At 60.1% G+C, this 19,423-nt stretch overlaps 3 protein-coding genes across 3 annotated transcripts in view; 2 read left to right on the top strand and 1 right to left on the bottom strand.

Moving 5' to 3' along the window:
- SETD1A (SET domain containing 1A, histone lysine methyltransferase) overlaps positions 1 to 15,196 on the top strand; it is a 51,016-nt gene extending 35,820 nt beyond the window's left edge. The window contains 4 exon segments of the mRNA XM_090130328.1: positions 2,012 to 2,122; positions 3,965 to 4,084; positions 10,161 to 10,298; positions 14,155 to 15,196. Of these exon segments, the coding sequence (XP_089986454.1) occupies positions 2,012 to 2,122; positions 3,965 to 4,084; positions 10,161 to 10,298; positions 14,155 to 14,328 (543 nt within the window). The 3' untranslated portion in view covers positions 14,329 to 15,196.
- Positions 2,128 to 3,254, top strand: LOC149913232 (uncharacterized; the record flags this gene model as incomplete). The annotated part of the gene is made up of 1 exon (XM_090130316.1): positions 2,128 to 3,254. A coding segment is annotated over one exon (1,026 nt), but the record flags the coding sequence as incomplete, so codon positions are not given.
- Positions 15,197 to 16,551: 1,355 nt separating the features above from the next.
- On the bottom strand, positions 16,552 to 17,505 carry LOC149913231 (uncharacterized). Its single transcript, XM_090130327.1, has one exon. It carries the CDS (start codon positions 17,377 to 17,379, stop codon positions 16,552 to 16,554), a length of 828 nt encoding a protein of 275 aa, XP_089986453.1. The 5' UTR covers positions 17,380 to 17,505.
- Positions 17,506 to 19,423: the final 1,918 nt, after the last annotated feature.

Here is a 19,423-nt window from a genome sequence, read left to right as displayed (position 1 = left end):
CTGATTCCAAACTGTCCCCAAATGTCCCCAGCTATCCCCCAATGACCCCAAATGTCCCCCACTGACCCCAAACTATCCCCAGTGTCCCCCACTGACCCCAGAATGTCCCCAAATGTCCCCACAGACCCCAAAATGTCCCCACTGACCCCAGCTGTCCCCAAATGTCCCCACTGACCCCAGACGTCCCCCAATGTCCCCCACTGACCCCAAACTGTCCCCCAATGCCCCCCTGTCCCCAGATGTCCCCACCGACCTCCAATGTCCCCCCTGACCCCAAACTCTCCCCCAATGTCCCCCACTGACCCCAAACTGTCCCCAGATGTCCCCACTGACCCCAAACTGTCCCCACCGACCCCCAATGTCCCCACTGACCCCAAAATGTCCCCCAATGTCCCCCCTGCCCCCAGCTGTCCCCAAACGTCCCTCAATGTCCCTCCCTGCCCCCAACCTGTCCCCAGACGTCCCTCAATGTCCCCCCCCAAACCCAAACTGCCCCCAGCTGTCCCCAAACGTCCCTCGATGTCCCGTCTGTCCCCCACTGTCCCCCACTGACCCCAAACATCCCCCCCTGTCCCCAAACATCCCTCAGTGTCCCCCCCCTGCCCCCAGCTGTCCCCAAACGTCCCTCAATGTCCCCCCCTGACCCCAACCTGCCCCCAGCTGTCCCCAAACGTCCCTCAATGTCCCTCCCCGTCCCCAACCTGTCCCCAAACGTCCCTCAATGTCCCCCCCTGCCCCCAACCTGTCCCCAAACATCCCTCAATGTCCCCCCCGACCCCAACCTGCCCCCAGCTGTCCCCAAACGTCCCTCAATGTCCCCCCCGACCCCAACCTGCCCCCAGCTGTCCCCAAACATCCCTCAATGTCCCCCCCGCCCCCAACCTGCCCCCAGCTGTCCCCAAACGTCCCTCAATGTCCCCCCCCGACCCCAACCTGCCCCCAGCTGTCCCCAAACGTCCCTCAATGTCCCCCCCCCGTCCCCAAACATCCCTCAATGTCCCCCCCCGACCCCAACCTGCCCCCAGCTGTCCCCAAACGTCCCTCAATGTCCCCCCCCCGTCCCCAAACATCCCTCAATGTCCCCCCCCGACCCCAACCTGCCCCCAGCTGTCCCCAAACGTCCCTCAATGTCCCCCCCCGTCCCCAAACATCCCTCAATGTCCCCCCCCGACCCCAACCTGCCCCCAGCTGTCCCCAAACGTCCCTCAATGTCCCCCCCCGACCCCAACCTGCCCCCAGCTGTCCCCAAACGTCCCTCAATGTCCCTCCCCATCCCCAACCTGTCCCCAAACGTCCCTCAATGTCCCCCCCTGCCCCCAACCTGTCCCCAAACATCCCTCAATGTCCCCCCCGACCCCAACCTGCCCCCAGCTGTCCCCAAACGTCCCTCAATGTCCCCCCTGCCCCCAGCCATCCCCAAACGTCCCTCAATGTCCCCCCTGTCCCCAACCTGTCCCCAAACGTCCCTCAATGTCCCCCCCTGCCCCCAGCCATCCCCAAACGTCCCTCAATGTCCCCCCCTGTCCCCAACCTGTCCCCAAACGTCCCTCAATGTCCCCCCCTGCCCCCAGCCATCCCCAAACGTCCCTCAATGTCCCATCTGTCCCCCACTGACCCCAAACATCCCCCCCGTCCCCAAATGTCCCTCAATGTCCCCCCCCGACCCCAACCTGTCCCCAGCCGTCCCCAGACGTCCCTCAATGTCCCCCCCTGCCCCCAACCTGTCCCCAAACGTCCCTCAGTGTCCCCCCCCGACCCCAACCTGCCCCCAGTCATCCCCAAACGTCCCTCAATGACCCCCCCGACCCCAACCTGCCCCCAACCTGTCCCCAAACGTCCCTCAATGTCCCCCCCTGTCCCCAAACGTCCCTCAATGTCCCATCTGTCCCCCACTGTCCCCCACTGACCCCAAACGTCCCTCAATGTCCCCCCCCTGTCCCCAAACGTCCCTCAATGTCCCCCCCCTGTCCCCAAACGTCCCTCAATGTCCCTGACGCCCCCCGTCCCGCAGGGCCCCAACCGCGTTCTGTCGGAGCGCCGCTCGGAGCAGCGCCGGCTGCTCAGCGCCATCGGCTCCGCCGCGCTGCTGGACAGCGAGCTGCTCAAACTCAACCAGCTCAAGGTGGGGCCGTGTGGCCGTCTGTCCTCCTCGTGTGTCCGTCTGTCCTCCTCCTGTGGCCGTCTGTCCTCCTCGTGTGTCCGTCTGTCCTCTTCCTGTGGCCGTGTGTCCGACTCCTGTGTCCTCCTGTGTCTGTGTCTGTGTCCTCCTCGTGTGTCCTTGTGTGTCTGTGTGTCCTCCTCGTGTGGCCGTCTGTCCTCCTCGTGTGTCCTTGTGTGTCTGTGTGTCCAACTCCTGTGTCTGTGTGTCCTCGTGTGTCCTCCTCACGTGTCCATCTGTCCTCCTCCTGTGGCCGTGTGTCCTTGTGTGTCTGTCTGACTCCTGTGGCCGTGTGTCCCACTCCTGTTGCCGTGTGTCCTCGCGTGTCCGTCTGTCCTCCTCCTGTGGCCGTGTGTCCGACTCCTGTGTCCTCCTGTGTCTGTGTCCTCCTCGCGTGTCCTTGTGTGTCTGTGTGTCCAACTGCTGTGTCTGTGTGTCCTCGTGTGTCCTCCTCGCGTGTCCATCTGTCCTCCTCCTGTGGCCGTGTGTCCTTGTGTGTCTGTCTGACTCCTGTGGCCGTGTGTCCCACTCCTGTTGCCGTGTGTCCTCGCGTGTCCGTCTGTCCTCCTCCTGTGGCCGTGTGTCCGACTCCTGTGTCCTCCTGTGTCTGTGTCCTCCTCGCGTGTCCTTGTGTGTCTGTGTGTCCAACTGCTGTGTCTGTGTGTCCTCGTGTGTCCTCCTCGCGTGTCCATCTGTCCTCCTCGTGTGTCTGTCTGTTCTCCTTCTGTGGCTGTGTGTCCTTGTGTGTCTGTGTGTCCGACTCCTGTGGCCGTGTGTCCTCCTCCTGTGTCTGTGTGTCCTCGTGTGTCCGTGTGTCCTCCTCCTGTGCCCCATGTGTGCCCTATATGTGTGCCCTATATGTGTGCCCTATATGTGTGCCCTATATGTGTGCCTCGTGTGTGCCCCATATGTGCCCCATATATGCCCTATGTGTGCCCTGTATGTGTGCCCCATGTGTGCCCTATATGTGTGCCCCATATGTGCCCCATGCATGACCTGTATGTGTGCCCCATGTGTGCCCTATATGCATGACCCATATGTGCCCCATGCATGACCTGTATGTGTGCCCGATGTGTGCCCTATATGTGTGCCCTATATGTGCATGTGTGCCATATGTGTGCCCTGTATGCGTGCCTCATGTGTGCCCCATATGTGCCCCATATATGCCCCATGCGTGCCCTGTATGCGTGCCCCACGTGTGCCTCGTGTGTGCCCCATGCGTGCCCTGTATGTGTGCCCCATGCGTGCCCTGTATGTGTGCCCCATATGTGCTCTATATGTGCCCCATCTGTGCCCTACGATTGCCCTGTATGTGCCCTATATGTGCCCCATACGTGCCCTATGCATGCCCTGTCTGTGTGCCCTAAATGTGCCCTATATATGCCCTATAACCACCCCATGCGTGCCCTATATGTGCCCCATATATGTCCTATACGTGCCCTACGTCTGACCTACGTATGCCATAGATGTGCCCTAACTGTGCCCCATATGTGCCCCATATCTGCCCTGTCTGTGTACCCTACATGTGCCCCATACGTGCCCTGTCTGTGTGCCCTAAATGTGCCCCATAAATGCCCTATAAGCGCCCCATAAGGACCCTATATGTGCCCCATATATGTCCTATGCGTGCCCTACGTCTGACCTACGTATGCCATCGGTGTGCCCTATGTGTGCCCCATATGTGCCCCATATCTGCCCTGTCTGTGTGCCCTATGTGTGCCCTGTCTGTGTGCCCTAACTGTGCCCCATAAACGCCCTATAAGCGCCCCATAAGCGCCCTATATGCTTCCCCCCCCCCCCCTCCAGTTCCGTAAGAAGCGGCTGAGGTTCGGTCGGAGCCGAATCCACGAATGGGGGCTGTTTGCCATGGAGCCAATCGCTGCCGACGAGATGGTCATCGAGTACGTGGGGCAGAACATCCGCCAGGTCAGCCCCAAAACCCATAAAAACCCCATAAATCCCATAATGCCCCACACAGCCCCATGGTCATCGAGTACGTGGGGCAGAACATCCGCCAGGTCAGCCCTACAACCCATAAAAACCCCATAAATCCCATAATGCCCCACACAGCCCCATGGTCATGGAGTACGTGGGGCAGAACATCCGCCAGGTCAGCCCCAAAACCCATAAAAACCCCATAAATCCCATAATGCCCCACACAGCCCCATGGTCATCGAGTACGTGGGGCAGAACATCCGCCAGGTCAGCCCCAAAACCCATAAAAACCCCATAAATCCCATAATGCCCCACACAGCCCCATGGTCATCGAGTACGTGGGGCAGAACATCCGCCAGGTCAGCCCCAAAACCCATAAAAACCCCATAAATCCCATAATGCCCCACACAGCCCCATGGTCATCGAGTACGTGGGGCAGAACATCCGCCAGGTCAGCCCCAAAACCCATAAAAACCCCATAAATCCCATAATGCCCCACACAGCCCCATGGTCATCGAGTACGTGGGGCAGAACATCCGCCAGGTCAGCCCCAAAACCCATAAAAACCCCATAAATCCCAGAATGCCCCACACAGCCCCATGGTCATCGAGTACGTGGGGCAGAACATCCGCCAGGTCAGCCCTACAACCCATAAAAACCCCATAAATCCCATAATGCCCCACACAGCCCCATGGTCATGGAGTACGTGGGGCAGAACATCCGCCAGGTCAGCCCCAAAACCCATAAAAACCCCATAAATCCCATAATGCCCCACACAGCCCCATGGTCATCGAGTACGTGGGGCAGAACATCCGCCAGGTCAGCCCCAAAACCCATAAAAACCCCATAAATCCCATAATGCCCCACACAGCCCCATGGTCATCGAGTACGTGGGGCAGAACATCCGCCAGGTCAGCCCCAAAACCCATAAAAACCCCATAAATCCCATAATGCCCCACACAGCCCCATGGTCATCGAGTACGTGGGGCAGAACATCCGCCAGGTCAGCCCCAAAAACCCCATAAAAACCCCATAAATCCCATAATGCCCCACACAGCCCCATGGTCATGGAGTACGTGGGGCAGAACATCCGCCAGGTCAGCCCCAAACCCCATAAAAACCCCATAAATCCCATAATGCCCCACACAGCCCCATGGTCATCGAGTACGTGGGGCAGAACATCCGCCAGGTCAGCCCCAAAACCCATAAAAACCCCATAAATCCCATAATGCCCCACACAGCCCCATGGTCATGGAGTACGTGGGGCAGAACATCCGCCAGGTCAGCCCCAAAAACCCCATAAAAACCCCATAAATCCCATAATGCCCCACACAGCCCCATGGTCATCGAGTACGTGGGGCAGAACATCCGCCAGGTCAGCCCCAAAACCCATAAAAACCCCATAAATCCCATAATGCCCCACACAGCCCCATGGTCATGGAGTACGTGGGGCAGAACATCCGCCAGGTCAGCCCCAAAACCCATAAAAACCCCATAAATCCCATAATGCCCCACACAGCCCCATGGTCATCGAGTACGTGGGGCAGAACATCCGCCAGGTCAGCCCCAAAACCCATAAAAACCCCATAAATCCCATAATGCCCCACACAGCCCCATGGTCATCGAGTACGTGGGGCAGAACATCCGCCAGGTCAGCCCCAAAACCCATAAAAACCCCATAAATCCCATAATGCCCCACACAGCCCCATGGTCATGGAGTACGTGGGGCAGAACATCCGCCAGGTCAGCCCCAAAACCCATAAAAACCCCATAAATCCCATAATGCCCCACACAGCCCCATGGTCATGGAGTACGTGGGGCAGAACATCCGCCAGGTCAGCCCCAAAACCCATAAAAACCCCATAAATCCCATAATGCCCCACACAGCCCCATGGTCATCGAGTACGTGGGGCAGAACATCCGCCAGGTCAGCCCCAAAACCCATAAAAACCCCATAAATCCCATAATGCCCCACACAGCCCCATGGTCATCGAGTACGTGGGGCAGAACATCCGCCAGGTCAGCCCCAAAACCCATAAAAACCCCATAAATCCCATAATGCCCCACACAGCCCCATGGTCATGGAGTACGTGGGGCAGAACATCCGCCAGGTCAGCCCCAAAACCCATAAAAACCCCATAAATCCCATAATGCCCCACACAGCCCCATGGTCATCGAGTACGTGGGGCAGAACATCCGCCAGGTCAGCCCCAAAAACCCCATAAAAACCCCATAAATCCCAGAATGCCCCACAGACCCCAGAGAACACCCAGATACCCCATAGATCCCCCATAGGAACCCCAAATCCCCCGTAGAGCCCCATAGGAAGCCCAAATACCCCCTAAGAACCCCATAGGAACCCCAAATCCCCCCTAGAAGCCCCTAAGAACCCCAAATCCCATGCAGGTGGTGGCAGACGTGCGTGAGAAGCTCCATGCCCAGCACAGACCCCCGATACCCCACAGAGCCCCCCTAGAGCCCCCCAAATCCCCTATAGAGCTCCATAGGAACCCCATATCCCCCGTAGAGCTCCATAGGAAGCCCAAATCCCCCCTAGGAGCCCCAAATCCCATCTAAGCCCCCCAAATCCCCCACAGGTGGGGGCAGACGTCTGTGAGAAGCTCCATGCCCAGCACAGACCCCAGATACCCCATAGACCCCCCCTAGAACCCCTCAAGTCCCCCCTAGATCCCCCTAAAGCCCCCCAAATCCCCCCTAAGAGCCCCAAATCCCCCCTAAGAACCCGAAATCCCGCGCAGGTGGTGGCAGACATGCATGAGAAGCACCATGGCCAGCACAGACCCCAGATACCCCATAGAACTCCCCCTAGAACCCCCCAAGTCCCCCCTAAGACCCCCCTAGAACCCCCCAAATCCCCCCTAGATCCCCCTAAAGCCCCCCAAATCCCCCTAAGAGCCCCAGATCCCCCCTAAGAACCCGAAATCCCGCGCAGGTGGTGGCAGACATGCATGAGAAGCACCATGGCCAGCACAGACCCCAGATACCCCATAGAACTCCCCCTAGAACCCCCCAAATCCCCCCTAAGACCCCCCTAGAACCCCTCAAATCCCCCCTAGATCCCCCTAAAGCCCCCTAAGAGCCCCAAATCCCCCCTAAGAACCCCAAATGCCCCGCAGGTGGTGGCAGACATGCGTGAGAAGCGCTACGCCCAGCACAGAGCCCCGATATCCCACAGACCCCCCCTAGAAGCCCCCAAATCCCTCCTAGATCCCCCTAAGAGCCCCAAATCCCATCTAAGCCCCCCAAATCCCCCACAGGTGGTGGCAGACATGCGTGAGAAGCACCATGCCCAGCACACACCCCAGATATCCCATAGAACTCCCCCTAGAACCCCCCCAAGTCCCCCCTAGAACCCCTCAAATCCCCCCTAGATCCCCCTAAAGCCCCCTAAGAGCCCCAAATTCCCCCTAAGAACCCCAAATGCCCCGCAGGTGGTGGCAGACATGCGTGAGAAGCACCATGCCCTACAGGGACCCCAGAGGACCCCCAGATACCTCATAGACCCCCCCTAGAACCCCCCAAGTCCCCCTAGGTCCCCATAAAGCCCCCCAAGTTCCCCCTAAGAACCCCAAATGCCCCACAGGTGGTGGCAGACGTGTGTGAGAAACGCTACGCCCAGCACAGACCCCAGAGAACCCCCAGATACCCCATAGAACCCCATAGGAACCCCAAATCCCCCCTAGATCCCCCTAAAGCCCCCCAAATCCCCCCTAAGCCCCCCAAATCCCGCGCAGGTGGTGGCAGACATGCGTGAGAAGCACCATGCCCAGCACAGACCCCAGATACCCCATAGAACTCCCCCTAGAACCCCCCAAATCCCCCCTAAGACCCCCCTAGAACCTCTCAAATCCCCCCTCGATCCCCCTAAGAGCCCCAAATCCCCCCTAAGAACCCCAAATGCCCCGCAGGTGGTGGTAGACGTGCGTGAGAAGCGCTACGCCCAGCACAGACCCCTGATACCCCATAGAACCCCCCTAGAACCCCTCAAATCCCCCCTAGATCCCCCTAAAGCCCCCCAAATCCCCCCTAAGAGCCCAAAACCCCCTAAGAACCCGCAATCCCGTGCAGGTGGTGGCAGACATGCGTGAGAAGCACCATGACCAGCACAGACCCCAGATACCCCATAGAACTCCCCCTAGAACCCCCCAAATCCCCCCTAAGACCCCCCTAGAACCCCTCAAATCCCCCCTAGATCCCCCTAAAGCCCCCTAAGAGCCCCAAATCCCCCCTAAGAACCCCAAATGCCCCGCAGGTGGTGGCAGACATGCGTGAGAAGCGCTACGCCCAGCACAGAGCCCCGATACCCCATAGACCCCCCCTAGAAGCCCACAAATCCCTCCTAGATCCCCCCTAAGAGCCCCAAATCCCCCCTAAGCCCCCCAAATCCCGCGCAGGTGGTGGCAGACATGCGTGAGAAGCGCTACGCCCAGCACAGCCCCCAGATACCCCACAGAGCCCCCCTAGAGCCCCCCAAATCCCCCCTAGACCCCCATAGGAACCCCAAATCCCCCATAGAGCCCCATAGGAACCCCAAACTCCCCATAGAGCCCCATAGGAAGCCCAAATCCCCCCTAGAAGCCCCTAAGAACCCCAAATCCCGCGCAGGTGGTGGCAGACATGCGTGAGAAGCGCTACGCCCAGCACAGACCCCAGAGAACCCCCAGATACCCTATAGATCCCCCCTAGAACCCCATAGGAACCCCAAATCCCCCCTAGATCCCCCTAAAGCCCCCCAAATCCCCCCTAAGCCCCCCAAATGCCCCGCAGGTGGTGGCAGACATGCGTGAGAAGCACCATGCCCAGCACAGACCCCTGATACCCCACAGAGCCCCCCTAGAGCCCCCCAAATCCCCCCTAGACCCCCCTAGAGCCCCCCAAATCCCCCCTAGACCCCCATAGGAACCCCAAATCCCCCCTAGATCCCCCTAAAGCCCCCCAAATCCCCACTAAGCCCCCCAAATCCCGTGCAGGTGGTGGCAGACATGCGTGAGAAGCACCATGCCCAGCACACACCCCAGATATCCCATAGAACTCCCCCTAGAACCCCCCCAAGTGCCCCCTAGAACCCCTCAAATCCCCTCTAGATCCCCCTAAAGCCCCCCAAATCCCCCTAAGAGCCCCAGATCCCCCCTAAGAACCCGAAATCCCGCGCAGGTGGTGGCAGACATGCATGAGAAGCACCATGACCAGCACAGACCCCAGATACCCCATAGAACTCCCCCTAGAACCCCCCAAATCCCCCCTAAGACCCCCCTAGAACCCCTCAAATCCCCCCTAGATCCCCCTAAAGCCCCCTAAGAGCCCCAAATCCCCCCTAAGAACCCCAAATGCCCCGCAGGTGGTGGCAGACATGCGTGAGAAGCACCATGCCCAGCACAGACCCCTGATACCCCACAGAGCCCCCCTAGAGCCCCCCAAATCCCCCCTAGACCCCCATAGGAACCCCAAATCCCCCGTAGATCCCCTTAAGAGCCCCAAATCCCCCCTAAGCCCCCCAAATCCCACGCAGGTGGTGGCAGACATGCGTGAGAAGCGCTACGCCCAGCACAGACCCCAGAGAACCCCCAGATACCCTATAGATCCCCCATAGAACCCCATAGGAACCCCAAATCCCCCCTAGATCCCCCTAAAGCCCCCCAAATCCCCCCTAAGCCCCCCAAATCCCGCGCAGGTGGTGGCAGACATGCGTGAGAAGCACCATGCCCAGCACAGACCCCTGATACCCCACAGAGCCCCCCTAGAGCCCCCCAAATCCCCCCTAGACCCCCCTAGAGCCCCCCAAATCCCCCCTAGACCCCCATAGGAACCCCAAATCCCCCCTAGATCCCCCTAAAGCCCCCCAAATCCCCCCTAAGCCCCCCAAATCCCGCGCAGGTGGTGGCAGACATGCGTGAGAAGCACCATGCCCAGCACAGACCCCTGATACCCCACAGAGCCCCCCTAGAGCCCCCCAAATCCCCCCTAGACCCCCATAGGAACCCCAAATCCCCCCTAGATCCCCCTAAAGCCCCCCAAATCCCCACTAAGCCCCCCAAATCCCGTGCAGGTGGTGGCAGACATGCGTGAGAAGCGCTACGCGCAGCAGGGCATCGGCAGCAGTTACCTGTTCCGGGTCGACCACGACACCATCATCGACGCCACCAAATGCGGCAACCTGGCGCGGTTCATCAACCACTGCTGCACGGTGAGCACCCCAAAGTCACCCCAGAGTGACCCCAGAGTGACCCCGATGTCACCCCAAAGGGACCCCGACCTGACCCCAATGTGACCCTAAAGGGACCCCGTCCTGACCCCAAAGAGACACCAACCTGACCCCAACCTGACCCCAAAGGGACCCCGTCCTGACCCCAAAGAGACACCAACCTGACCCCAATGTGACCCCAAAGGGACCCCAACCTGACCCCAATGTGACCCCAAAGGGACCCCAACCTGACCCCGAAGAGACACCAACCTGACCCCAAAGGGACCCCGTCCTGACCCCAATGTGACCCCAAAGGGACCCCGACCTGACCCCAATGTGACCCCAAAGGGACCCCAACCTGACCCCAAAGAGACACCAACCTGACCCCAAAGGGACCCCGTCCTGACCCCAATGTGACCCTAAAGGGACCCCGACCTGACCCCAATGTGACCCTAAAGGGACCCCGTCCTGACCCCAAAGAGACACCAACCTGACCCCAACCTGACCCCAAAGGGACCCCGTCCTGACCCCAAAGAGACACCAACCTGACCCCAATGTGACCCCAAAGGGACCCCAACCTGACCCCAATGTGACCCCAAAGGGACCCCGATGTGACCCCAAAGGGACCCCGACCTGACCCCAATGTGACCCCAAAGGGACCCCAACCTGACCCCAAAGAGACACCAACCTGACCCCAAAGGGACCCCGTCCTGACCCCGATGTGACCCCAAAGGGACCCCAACCTGACCCCAATGTGACCCCAAAGGGACCCCAACCTGACCCCAAAGAGACACCAACCTGACCCCGATGTGACCCCAAAGGGACCCTGACCTGACCCCATGATGACCCCAAAAGGGACCCCAAAGTGACCCCGAAGGGACCCCGAAGTGTCCCCATGGTGACCCCAAAAGGGGCCCCAAAGTGACCCCGATGTGACCCCAAAGGGACCCCGTCCTGACCCCAAAGGGACCCCAAAGGGACCCCGAACTGACCCCATGATGACCCCGATGTGATCCCAAAGGGATCCCAAAGTGTCCCCATGGTGACCCCAAAGTGTCCCCAAAGTATCCCCAAAAGGGACCCCAAAGTCACCCCGATGTGACCCCAAAGTGACCCCGATGTGACCCCAAAGGGACCCCGTCCTGACCCCAATGTGACCCCAAAGGGACCCCAAAGGGACCCCGATGTGACCCCAAAGGGACCCCGATGTGACCCCAAAGGGAACCCATGATGACCCCAAAAGGGACCCCAAAGTGACCCCGAAGGGACCCCGAAGTGTCCCCATGGTGACCCCAAAAGGGACCCCAAAGTGTCCCCATGGTGACCCCAAAGTGTCCCCAAAGTATCCCCAAAAGGGACCCCAAAGTCACCCCGATGTGACCCCAAAGGGACCCCAAAGGGACCCCAAAGGGACCCCGTCCTGACCCCATGATGACCCGGATGTGACCCCAAAGGGACTCCAATGTGTCCTCATGGTGACTCCGAAGTGACCCCATGGTGACCCCAATGTGACCCCAAAGTGTCCCCAAAGTGTCCCCAAACTGACCCCAAAGGGACCCCGATGTGTCCTCATGGTGACCCCAAAGTGACCCTAAATGGACCCCCAAAGGGACCCTAAAGTGTCCCCATGGTGTCCCCAAAGTGTCCCCAAAGGGACCCCAAAGTGACCCCGAAGTGACCCCATGATGACCCTGATGTGTCCCCAAAGGGACCCCGAAGTGTCCCCAAAGGGACCCCGATGTGACCCCAAAGTGACCCCAATGTGTCCCCAAGGTGACCCCGATGTGACCCCAAAGGGACCTCGACCTGACCCCAAAGTAACCCTGATGTGACCCCGAAGTGTCCCCAAAAGGACCCCAAAGGGACCCTGGTGTGTCCCCATGGTGACCCCAAAGGGACCCCAAAGTGTCCCCAAGGGGACCCCAAAGTGACCCCGAAGTGACCCCATGATGACCCTGATGTGACCCCAAAGGGGCCTCAAAGTGTCTCCATGGCGACCCCAAAGTGACACCAGGGTGGCCCTAAAGTGACCCCAAAGGGACCCTGATGTGTCCTCAAGGTGACCCCAAAGTGATCCCAAAGTGTCCCCAATGTGACCCCAAAGGGACCCCAAAGTCACCCTGACCTGACCCTATGATGACCCCGATGTGACCCCATGATGACCCCGATGTGACCCCAAAGGGACCCTGAAGGGACCCCAAAGTGTCCCCAAAGGGACCCCTAAGTGTCCCCAAGAGGACCCCAAAAGGGACCCCAAAGGGACCCCATGGTGACCCCAAAGTGTCCCCATGGGGTGACCCCAGATTTGTCCCCAAATTGCCCACAACTGCCCCCAGTTTGTCGCCAAATTGCCCCAACTTCCCCAAATTGCCCCCAACTGCCCCCAATGTGTCCCCAACTGCCCCCCACTGCCCCCAGTTTGTCCCCAAATTGCCCCAACTTCCCCAAATTGCCCCCAACTGCCCCCAATGTGTCCCCAACTGCTCCCCACTGCCCCCAAATTGCCCCCAAATTGCCCCAACTTCCCCAAATTGCCCCCAACTGCCCCCAATGTGTCCCCAACTGCCCCCCACTGCCCCCAGATTGCCCCCAATCGCCCCCCAACTGCCCCCCCTGTGTCCAGCTGCCCCTAATGTGTCCCCAACTGCCCCCAACTTCCCCAGATTGCCCCCAATCGTCCCCAAGTGCCCCCAGTTTGTCCCCAAGTGCCCCCATGTGTCCCCAAGTGCCCCCAAATTGCCCCCGACCTCTCCCAGACTGCCCCCAAATTGCCCCAACTGCCCCCAAATCGCCCCAAATCCCCCCGACCACCCCCCAAAATGCCCCCCATTTCCCTCCCCCCCAAAACATCCTCCATTTCTCTCCCCCCCCAAAATGTCCCTCATTTCTCTGCACCCCCAAAACATCCCCCATGTCCCCCCCCCCCAAAATGCCCCCCATTTCAATGCCCCCCCAAAATATCCCCCATTTCTCTCCCCCCCAAAATATCCCCCATTTTTCTCCCCTCCAATTGCCCCCCCCAAAACGTCCCCCATTTCTCTCCCCCCCCAAAACATCCCCCATTTCTCTCCCCCCCAAAACATCCCCCATTTCTCTCCCCCCCAAATGCCCCCCATTTCTCTGCCCCCCCAAAACGTCCCCCATTTCTCTCCCCCCAAAATGTCCCCCATTTTTTGCCCCCCGAAACATCCCACATTTCTCTCCCCCCCAAAATGCCCCCCATTTCCCTCCCCCCCCAAAACATCCCCCATTTCTGTCCCCCCCAAAACATCCCCCATTTCTCTCCCCCCCCAAAACATCCCCCATTTCTCTCCCCCCCAAAACATCCCCCATTTCTCTCCCCCCCAAATGCCCCCCATTTCTCTGCCCCCCCAAAACGTCCCCCATTTCTCTCCCCCCAAAATGTCCCCCATTTTTTGCCCCCCGAAACATCCCGCATTTCTCTCCCCCCCAAAATGCCCCCCATTTCCCTCCCCCCCAAAACATCCCCCATTTCTCTCCCCCCCGACCGTCCCCCAAAATGTCCCCCATTTCCCTCTCCCCCCCAAAACATCCCCCATTTCCCTCCCCCCCAAAATGTCCCCCATTTTTCTCCCCCCCAAATCGTCCCCCATTTCTGTCCCCCCAAAACATCCCCCATTTCCATCCCCCCCAAAACGTCCCCCATTTCTCTCTCCTCCCCAAAATGCCCCCCCATTTCTCTCCCCCCCGACTGTCCCCCAAAATGTCCCCCATTTCCCTCTCCCCCCCAAAACGTCCCCCATTTCTGTCCCCCCCAAAACATCCCCCATTTCTGTCCCCCCCAAAACGTCCCCCATTTCTGTCCCCCCCAAAACGTCGCCCATCTCCCCCCTCCCAGCCCAACTGCTACGCCAAGGTGATCACGCTGGAGGCGCAGAAGAAAATCGTCATCTACTCCAAGCAGCCCATCGGCGTCAACGAGGAGATCACCTACGACTACAAGTTCCCCATCGAGGACACCAAGATCCCCTGCCTCTGCCGCACCGACAGCTGCCGCGGCACGCTCAACTGACGGCGTCATGGCGGCCGTGGTGTCATGGCGGCCGTGGTGTCATGGTGGCCGTGGTGTCATGGCGGCCGTGGCGTCATGGCGGAGGTCGTGGGGCAGCAGCGACGACGTGGTGGCGGTGGTCGGATTGTGGTGGTGACATCATTGAGGTCGTATGGTGGCGGTGGTGACGTCATCATGGCGGCCGTGGTGTCATGGCGGCCGTGGCGTCATGGCAGCGGTCGTGGGGCAGCGGCGACGACGTGGTGGTGGTGGTTGGATTGTGGTGGTGACATCATGGTGGTCGTATGGTGGTGGTGGTGACGTCATCATGGCGGCCGTGGTGTCATGGCGGCCGTGGTGTCATGGCGGCCGTGGCGTCATGGCGGAGGTCGTGGGGCAGCGGCGACGACGTGGTGGCGGTGGTCGGATTGTGGTGGTGACATCATTGAGGTCGTATGGTGGCGGTGGTGACGTCATCATGGCGGCCGTGGTGTCATGGTGGCCGTGGTGTCATGGCGGCCGTGGCGTCATGGCGGAGGTCGTGGGGCAGCGGCGACGACGTGGTGGCGGTGGTCGGATTGTGGTGGTGACATCATTGAGGTCGTATGGTGGCGGTGGTGACGTCATCATGGCGGCCGTGGTGTCATGGCGGCCGTGGTGTCATGGCGGCCGTGGCGTCATGGCGGCGGTCGTGGGGCAGCGGTGACGACTTGGTGGCGGTGGTCAGATTGTGGTGGTGACATCATGGAGGTCGTATGGTGGTGGTGACGTCATCATGGCGGCCATGGTGTCATGGCGGCCGTGGCGTCATGGCGGCGGTCGTGGGGCAGCGGCGACGACGTGGTGGCGGTGGTCGGATTGTGGTGGTGACATCATGGTGGTCGTATGGTGGTGGTGATGTCATGGCGGTTGTGTGGCAGCGGTGATGTCATGGCGGTGGTCGGATTGTGGTGGTGACATCATGGTGGTCATATGGCGGTGGTGACGTCATGGTGGTGGTCGTATGGCAATGGTGACATCGTGGTGGTTGTGTGGCGGTGGTGACATCATGGCGGTGGTCGGATTGTGGTGGTGACATCATGGTGGTCATATGGCGGTGGTGACATCATGGCAGTTGTGTGGCGGCGGTGACGTCATGGCGGTGGTTGTGTGGCGGTGGTGACATCGTGGTGGTCGTATGGCGGTGGTGACATGGCGGTTGTGTGGCAGCGGTGACGTCATGGCGGTGGTTGGATTGTGGTGGTGACATCATGGTGGTCATATGGCGGTGGTGACGTCATGGCGGTGGTTGTATGGCAATGGTGACATCGTGGTGGTTGTGTGGCGGTGGTGACATCATGGCGGTGGTCGGATTGTGGTGGTGACATCATGGTGGTTGTGTGGCGGTGGTGACATCATGGCGGTTGTGTGGTGGCCGTGGCATCGTGGTGGTCGTATGGTGATGGTGACATCATGGTGGTCATATGGCGGTGGTGACATCATGGCAGTTGTGTGGCGGCGGTGACGTCATGGCGGTGGTTGTGTGGCGGTGGTGACATCGTGGTGGTCGTATGGCGGTGGTGACATGGCGGTTGTGTGGCAGCGGTGACGTCATGGCGGTGGTCGGATTGTGGTGGTGACATCATGGTGGTCATATGGCGGTGGTGACGTCATGGCGGTGGTTGTATGGCAATGGTGACATCGTGGTGGTTGTGTGGCGGTGGTGACATCATGGCGGTGGTCGGATTGTGGTGGTGACATCATGGTGGTTGTGTGGCGGTGGTGACATCATGGCGGTTGTGTGGTGGCCGTATGGTGATGGTGACATCATGGTGGTCATATGGCGGTGGTGACATCATGGCGGTGGTCGTATGGCCGTGGTGACATCGTGGTGGTCGTATGGCGGTGGTGACGTCATGGCGGTGGTCGTATGGCGGTGGTGACATCATGGCGGTGGTCATATGGGCAATGGTGACATCGTGGTGGTCGTATGGCGGTGGTGACGTCATGGCGGTGATCATATGGCGGTGGTGACATCATGGCGGTTGTAGGGCAGCGACAGCATCATGGCGGTGGTCATACGGTGTTGGTGACGTCATGGCGGTGGTCGTATGGCGGCGGTGACGTCATGGCGGCGGTTGAGACCTTGTTGGCAGCCATGACACCGCCACGTCGGCCATGACACCGCCTCCTTGGCAGCCATGTCACCGCCTCGTTGGCTAGTAGACTTCGTTGGCAGCCATGACACCGCCTCCTTGGCAGCCATCACACCACCTCCTTGGCAGCCATGACACCACCACCTTGGCGGCCATGACACCTTGTTGGCAGCCATGACACCGCCTCCTTGGCCGCCATCACACCGCCGTGTCGGCCATGATACCGCCTCGTTGGCCATGATACCTCCTTGGCAGCCATGACACCGCCTCCTTGGCAGCCATGACACTGCCGTGTCGGCCATGACACCGCCTCGTTGGCCATTACACCTTGTTGGCAGCCATGATACCGCCTCGGTAGCCATGACACCGCCTCGTTGGCAGCCATGACACCATCTCGTCGGCCATGACACCTTGTTGGCAGCCATGATACCGCCTCGGTAGCCATGACACCGCCTCGTTGGCAGCCATGACACCATCTCGTCGGCCATGACACCTTGTTGGCAGCCATGACACCGCCTTGGTAGCCATGACACCACCTCGTTGGCAGCCATGATACCGCCTCATTGGCCATGATACCTTCTTGGCAGCCATGACACCACCGTGTCGGCCATGACACCGCCTCCTTGGCAGCCATGACACCACCCTGTCGGCCATGACACCACCTCGTTGGCCATGACACTTTGTTGGCAGCCACGACACCGCCTCGGTAGCCATGACACCGCCTCGTCGGCCATGATACCTTGTTGGCAGCCATGACACCACCATGTCGGCCATGACACCGCCTTGTCAGCCATGATACCTCGTTGGCAGCCATGATACCTCGTTGGCAGCCATGATACCGCCTCATTGGCAGCCATGACACTGCCTTGGCAGCCATGACACCAGGTCGGAGGCCATGACACCTCATTGGCAACCATGACACCACCTCGGCAGCCATGACAGCTCGTTGGCAGCCATGACACCACCTCGGCGGCCATCACACCACCTTGGCAGCCATGATACTTCGTCGGCAGCCATGGCACCACCTCGGCGGCCATGATACTTTGTCGGCAGCCATGACACCACCTCGGCGGCCATGACACCACCTCGGCGGCCATGATACTTTGTCGGCCGCCATGACACCACCTCGGCAGCCATGACACCACCTCGGCAGCCATGATACTTTGTCGGCAGCCATGGCACCACCTCGGCGGCCATGACACCTCCTCGACGGCCATGACACCTCGTTGGCAGCCATGACACCACCTCGGCGGCCATCACACCACCTTGGCAGCCATGATACTTCGTCGGCAGCCATGACACCACCTCGGCGGCCATGACACCACCTCGGCAGCCATGATACTTTCTCGGCAGCCATGACACCACCTCGGCAGCCATGACACCACCTCGGCGGCCATGATACTTTGTCGGCAGCCATGGCACCACCTCGGCGGCCATGACACCACCTCGGCAGCCATGACACCTTGTCGGCAGCCATGACACCTCGTTGGTGGCCCCCCCTTTTCCCCGGAGAAGGCCCCCCTCCCCCCGTTGTTGGCTGTTTCTTGTAGAAACGCCGTCCGCGTCCGGCTGTACATAGCTGTACATCCCCCTGTACAGACCCCTGTAAATGCCCCTGTACATATGTTGATACGGGGCCCCCCCGGGCCCCCCCCGTTTTTATAAAGTGGCCATGGAGCTTTGAGAGCTGCAGGGTTGTTTTTTGGGGGGGGGAGGGAAGGAATTTTGGGGGGAAATCCAGCGAATTTGGGGGGGAAAACCACTGAATTTGGGGGGGGGAAGTGCTGAATCTTTTGGGGGGGGGGCAGAGCTCAGTATTGGGGGGGGGAAACGATAATGTGGGGCAGGGGGTCCCATGTTGGGAGGGAGGGGTGAATATTTGGGGAGGGGGGCACAGAGAGTTTAGGGGGGGGAATGACAATTTGGGGCAGGGGATCTGATGGGGGGGGGAGGAGAGGGGATATTTGGGGGGGGGGCAGCCAAAATATTGGGATTTGGTAATTGGGGGGGGGGGAGAATCAATAATATGGGGGGGGGCTGATTTGGGGGCTGTCTGGTTTGAGGGGGATTCAATATTTGGGGGGGGGGAGGAGCCCAATTTGGGGGGGGGGGTGCACTCAGTTTTTGGGGGACTGAAAATGTGGGGATGGGGGCAATGTTTGGGGGGGGGAACTGAATATTTTGGGGGTGGGGAGATCCAATATTATTGGGGGGGGGCCCCAAATATTTTGGGGGCGATGCATTGGGGGGGAAAGTGGGGGGGGGTAGGAGGATTCCCTGGGGGGGGGGGGTCCCAAATTTTAGAGGAAGGGTTCCCCTATATATTGGGGGGGGGGGGGGGGGAGGGTGCCCCAATATTATGAGAGGGGAAATTTGGGGGATGGGAGGGAGGGGGGGGTCCCAAATATTTGTGGGGGTGGATTTTTGGGGGGGGGGTCCTCGATATTTTGGAGGGAATTGGAGGGGGGGAGGGGGGAGGTTCTGATCCCTTTAATGGGGGGAATGTTGGGGGGGGGGCACCGATATTTGGGGGGGGGGCACCAAGATTTTGGGGGGGGGGTGGAGGCGGGTGGGCAGGAATGGCCGTATGGGCGTGGCTTCCACGCTATGGGCGGGACTTTGCAGAGCCTTGCAACCAATCAGATTCGCGGTGGGCGTGGCCTCATCCTCCCCCTTCACCGCAGCCAATAGGATTCGTTGTGGGCGTGGCTTCACATCACACCCTGGATCTGGTTCCGCCCTCCCCTTCACCGCAGCCAATAGGATTCGTTGTGGGCGTGGCTGCACCCTCCCCTTCACCATAACCAATAGGATTCGCTGTGGGCGTGGCTTCACATCGCGCCGTGGGCGTGGCTCCGCCCACCCCTTCACCATAACCAATAGGATTCGCTGTGGGCGTGGCTTCACATCGCGCCGTGGGCGTGGCTCCACCCTCCCCTTCACCGCAGCCAATAGGATTCGTTGTGGGATCCCCCTAGGAC

This window comes from Phasianus colchicus, chromosome 40 (assembly GCF_987193195.1).
Source record: "Phasianus colchicus chromosome 40, bPhaCol1.hap1.1, whole genome shotgun sequence".
Classification (NCBI taxonomy): domain Eukaryota; kingdom Metazoa; phylum Chordata; class Aves; order Galliformes; family Phasianidae; genus Phasianus; species Phasianus colchicus.
The sequence above is the reverse complement of the archived record's forward strand: the minus strand, read 5'-3'. Positions and strand labels throughout refer to the sequence as shown.